Source organism: Bradysia coprophila (assembly GCF_014529535.1).
Source record: "Bradysia coprophila strain Holo2 chromosome IV unlocalized genomic scaffold, BU_Bcop_v1 contig_5, whole genome shotgun sequence".
Classification (NCBI taxonomy): domain Eukaryota; kingdom Metazoa; phylum Arthropoda; class Insecta; order Diptera; family Sciaridae; genus Bradysia; species Bradysia coprophila.
Genome location: NW_023503374.1, coordinates 6203015 through 6206519, shown reverse-complemented (window position 1 = coordinate 6206519; position 3505 = coordinate 6203015). Strand labels below are relative to the sequence as shown.

Here is a 3505-nt window from a genome sequence, read left to right as displayed (position 1 = left end):
GGTGATAAATCATTGTTTTGGGCTCATTCGCATTTATCAAAATGGTAAAATAGTTGAATTTTGAATGCCATAAACAAATGTTTTACCAATTAAATAGACAACTTTTAGAAGGAATTGGAAGATGTCACAGTTAGATTTAGAGAAACTGTTATAGTCATCTGTTATCGATATGGACGACGACAGGAAATCATGAGTGTTAGTGTTCCATTATATAACAAAACGTCAGCTTAGTCAGATGAAGTAATAGATTTATATCAAATACTTGGTTCAACAGAATTTTTTAAGGCCGTTTCGTAGGTCATTTTGTGAAATGGAAAACTTTCTTTCGTCTCTTGACTCCTTCATTACTCCTCCAAAAAAAGTTGTTTGAGTTACTTGAGCTTAACCTAAGTGTGATTAAAACATTGTAATTCGATACGTCCTTGTTAAGCAAAAACGTCGTCAGGAGTGATATTCGAACTTTTGAAAATAAAAAAAAATGACAAAACGATTGTTTCCCGCATCTCTGCAAAAATTGTCTAATTGGATTGGTTTTAAATTTGCAATATGACGAATTCGGTCGTTGTTTTTTTAATGGAAACGTTTTCCACAACCAATTGAACAAACAACAAATATTTTGCGATAATATTTTCAAGTCAAAGAAATGTTCAACTGAATATAAAATTTTTATTCTGACAATTTTTTACATAATGACGTACATCATAGCACTGTTACTAGCAGTAACACTGAAGTACCAATCAAGTACTTTGGAGGGTTTAGTGATGAGAGATACCGTCTTAGATTGTGTGTATGCTTTAATTCATAAAACAAAAACAAGTCCCCTGTCTTCACCAAAGAAACATAGAGTAGTGTGATTCCATCAGCCTCCCAATATTTTCTATGTTAACACGTAGGGGATATTGCTCGAGCAGGCACTTTAGGCACACCGGAAAGTGCTAAGGGGGTCGAGGAATGCCTCCAAATAAATTTCTAAGAATCAAAAGTCAAATTTTTGATTTTTAGAAATTTATTTGGAGGTATTCCTCGACACCCTTAGCACTTTCCGCTGTGCCTAAAGTTAATAAGTCACAATAACCGGTAACGTGTTAATGCTAGTAGCAGTGCTAGAGGTGTGCGCCGGTCAATATTTTTCGGCGGCGGCTGTAAAGTTTTGTAAAAGTACCGGCGGCGGCTTTAATCGGCTGAGCCTATTACCCAAAAATCGGCGGCGGCCTACGTCAAGTTTTTTATCGGCGACGGCGGCGATTTCGGCGCAAAAATTTGAAAGACAACTCAACCGTGAGTTCTTTTGAAACCCGCCATTGCGTACATTTTTTTGTTTATGTATTAGACAATGATCGAGAGAGAATAATAAAAAAAATTATAACAGAAAAATTTAAAAAGAAAATCTAGCAACTGAAAGTATACAAAACAAAAAATTTAAAAATTCAAACTAAAGCCTCCCTCACCATCAGTCTCTCTTAAAATTAATTAAAAATTTCAGGATCCTTGAAATAGACGTTATAGTGGTTTTGCATACGATACGGTATACAGTAGAGTTCTTATTACCGGATACTTAGCCGAAAATCGAACAAAGAAATGGCGGATAAAACTCGATATTATTCCTTACAAACACAGCAAAATATCTATAGACCTTGACGCTACATAAAACCAAATTGGTCACGGAAACATGGTAACGCATAAGTCAAGCTTAGACGCTCCTTGGCACACACGCACCAGAGACTTTCATCGAGACCTTGGTGTTGTCAGGTCATAAAACAGATTACTGGACACAAAAATTGACTGACCAGCATACCATATTCCAAGACGCCTCGATTGGCTTGGTTGACGAAGTGCAAAGCAAATCAATAGATTTTTTGAGAACCAATGTTGTAACATTTATCAGATGTAGATTACTTCTTCTTCTTCTTGTAGATGTAGATTACTGGTTGGTCGGAAATAACCAGTTTTCATATACAAAAACTCAGTCATAAAAAATTTATAATTGCAAGAAGTAAAATAAAAGTAAGAGATGTTTCTCGGCAATATTTTGAAAACCTGCAAAGGGGTTGGCGAATGTCGAGTATTGGTGCAGTGCGAAATAGTTGTTCTCTTAGTGTGGGTTTTTTTTTTTATCGAATGAAAGATATACTAACTTTATACCATATGCGCCGAAATATTGTCGAAAAAAAAAACGAAATATTGTCGGAAAAAAACGGCGACCGGCGGCAGCGCAATGTTTTTAATTTTTCTGCGGCGATGGCTGGGTGTTTAGTGAAATTTTCGGCGGCATTTGGCGCAGATGGTTTTGGTGCACACCTATAAGCAGTGCTACGCTACGCTCTACGCTCTTTCGGCCTAAAATAATTTCGCATCTTTAACAAAATCTGTTCTGATCTATCCTTGAGAACAATAAACTCATTCAAACAATAACAAAAATAAAATGAAAATAAAGAAAGCTACTCTCATGCGGTGTAGAAAATAGATCATACAATAATTTACGTCAATGCAAAGGTCAATATTTGTGGTAAAATGCTACACGAATGAGTGTTGACGGTTGATTTAATATATCAAACTTTCCGTATATATAAGCTGAAAAATGTACATTGGAAATATATTATTCAACTGAGTTGATTACTGCAATTAACAATCACTTTAGACGCAATGAAAGCTACAAGAATTGCTTTATACCTGCTAGTACTGTACCAGGTATACTTGCTAATATAGTGTGCTTATAAAATTGGATTTGAAGTTCGTTTTTATTAATGTTTTTAGGTGCTAATCTTCGCGGTTGCCGATCCACCCGAAGTAGATCCAGCCGAAGTTGATACACCCAAAGTTGATACACCCAAAGTTGATACACCCAACGTTGATACACCCAACGTTGATACACCCAAAGTTGATACACCCAACGTTGATACACCCAACGTTGATACACCCAAAGTTGATACACCCAACGTTGATACACCCAAAGTTGATGCACCCAAAGTTGATACACCCAAAGTTGATACACCCAAAGTTGATACACCCAAAGTTGATACACCAGAAGTAAAACCACCAAAATTACCTAAGGTACCAAAAGTACCAGAACCACCAAAGTTACCTAAGGTACCAAAAGTCCCAGAACCACCCAAACTGCCTGTTTAATTCACAATTGCTAAAAGATCTGTGTTTTTGAAATTGTACAGTCAGACATTTCTCTTCGTGATTTTCTTTTGACAAATATTAGATTGTACCATTTTTTAATTAAATAAAACGTACGCCAGCAATAAAATTCCATCAAAAGAATATCAGCCTTTCTGTTCTAAATCAGTTTTTAAAAAACACTTAGAGTCGGACGCTCAGTCTGGCACATAAGTTCGATGCTTGACATCTTTCTTTAAAATGATTGAAGTTTCAGTTTTCAGTACTTCATCTTCTGAGGTCTATTTTCTGGTGAAATAACTTCACTCTCGTAAATATCTATGAAATGTTATAGCAGTGAAGTTGGGACACAAAGAAGCGCAATAACTTTAGTAATTTTGTG

General features: G+C 35.9%; 1 protein-coding gene across 2 annotated transcripts; it reads left to right on the top strand.

Annotated features, from left to right (window-relative positions):
- The first annotated feature begins 2512 nt into the window (after nucleotides 1-2512).
- LOC119071969 (protein IQ-DOMAIN 14-like) lies at nucleotides 2513-3244 on the top strand. 2 transcript variants are annotated; one of them, XM_037177101.1, is made up of 3 exons: nucleotides 2513-2688; nucleotides 2755-3037; nucleotides 3083-3244. In XM_037177101.1, exons 1-3 carry the CDS (start codon nucleotides 2644-2646, stop codon nucleotides 3124-3126), a joined length of 372 nt encoding a protein of 123 aa, XP_037032996.1. In that variant the 5' UTR covers nucleotides 2513-2643; the 3' UTR covers nucleotides 3127-3244. The 2 variants fall into 2 exon arrangements, with proteins under 2 accessions (XP_037032996.1, XP_037032995.1); XM_037177100.1 differs by having other exon boundaries at nucleotides 2519-2688; nucleotides 2755-3244.
- Nucleotides 3245-3505: the final 261 nt, after the last annotated feature.

Coding starts and splice junctions, on each gene's coding strand:
- LOC119071969 (XM_037177100.1), top strand. CDS start 2,644: ATGAAAGCTACAAGAATTGCTTTATACCTGCTAGTACTGTACCAG. Junction 2,689..2,754: donor ACCTGCTAGTACTGTACCAG/GTATACTTGCTA, acceptor TAATGTTTTTAG/GTGCTAATCTTCGCGGTTGC.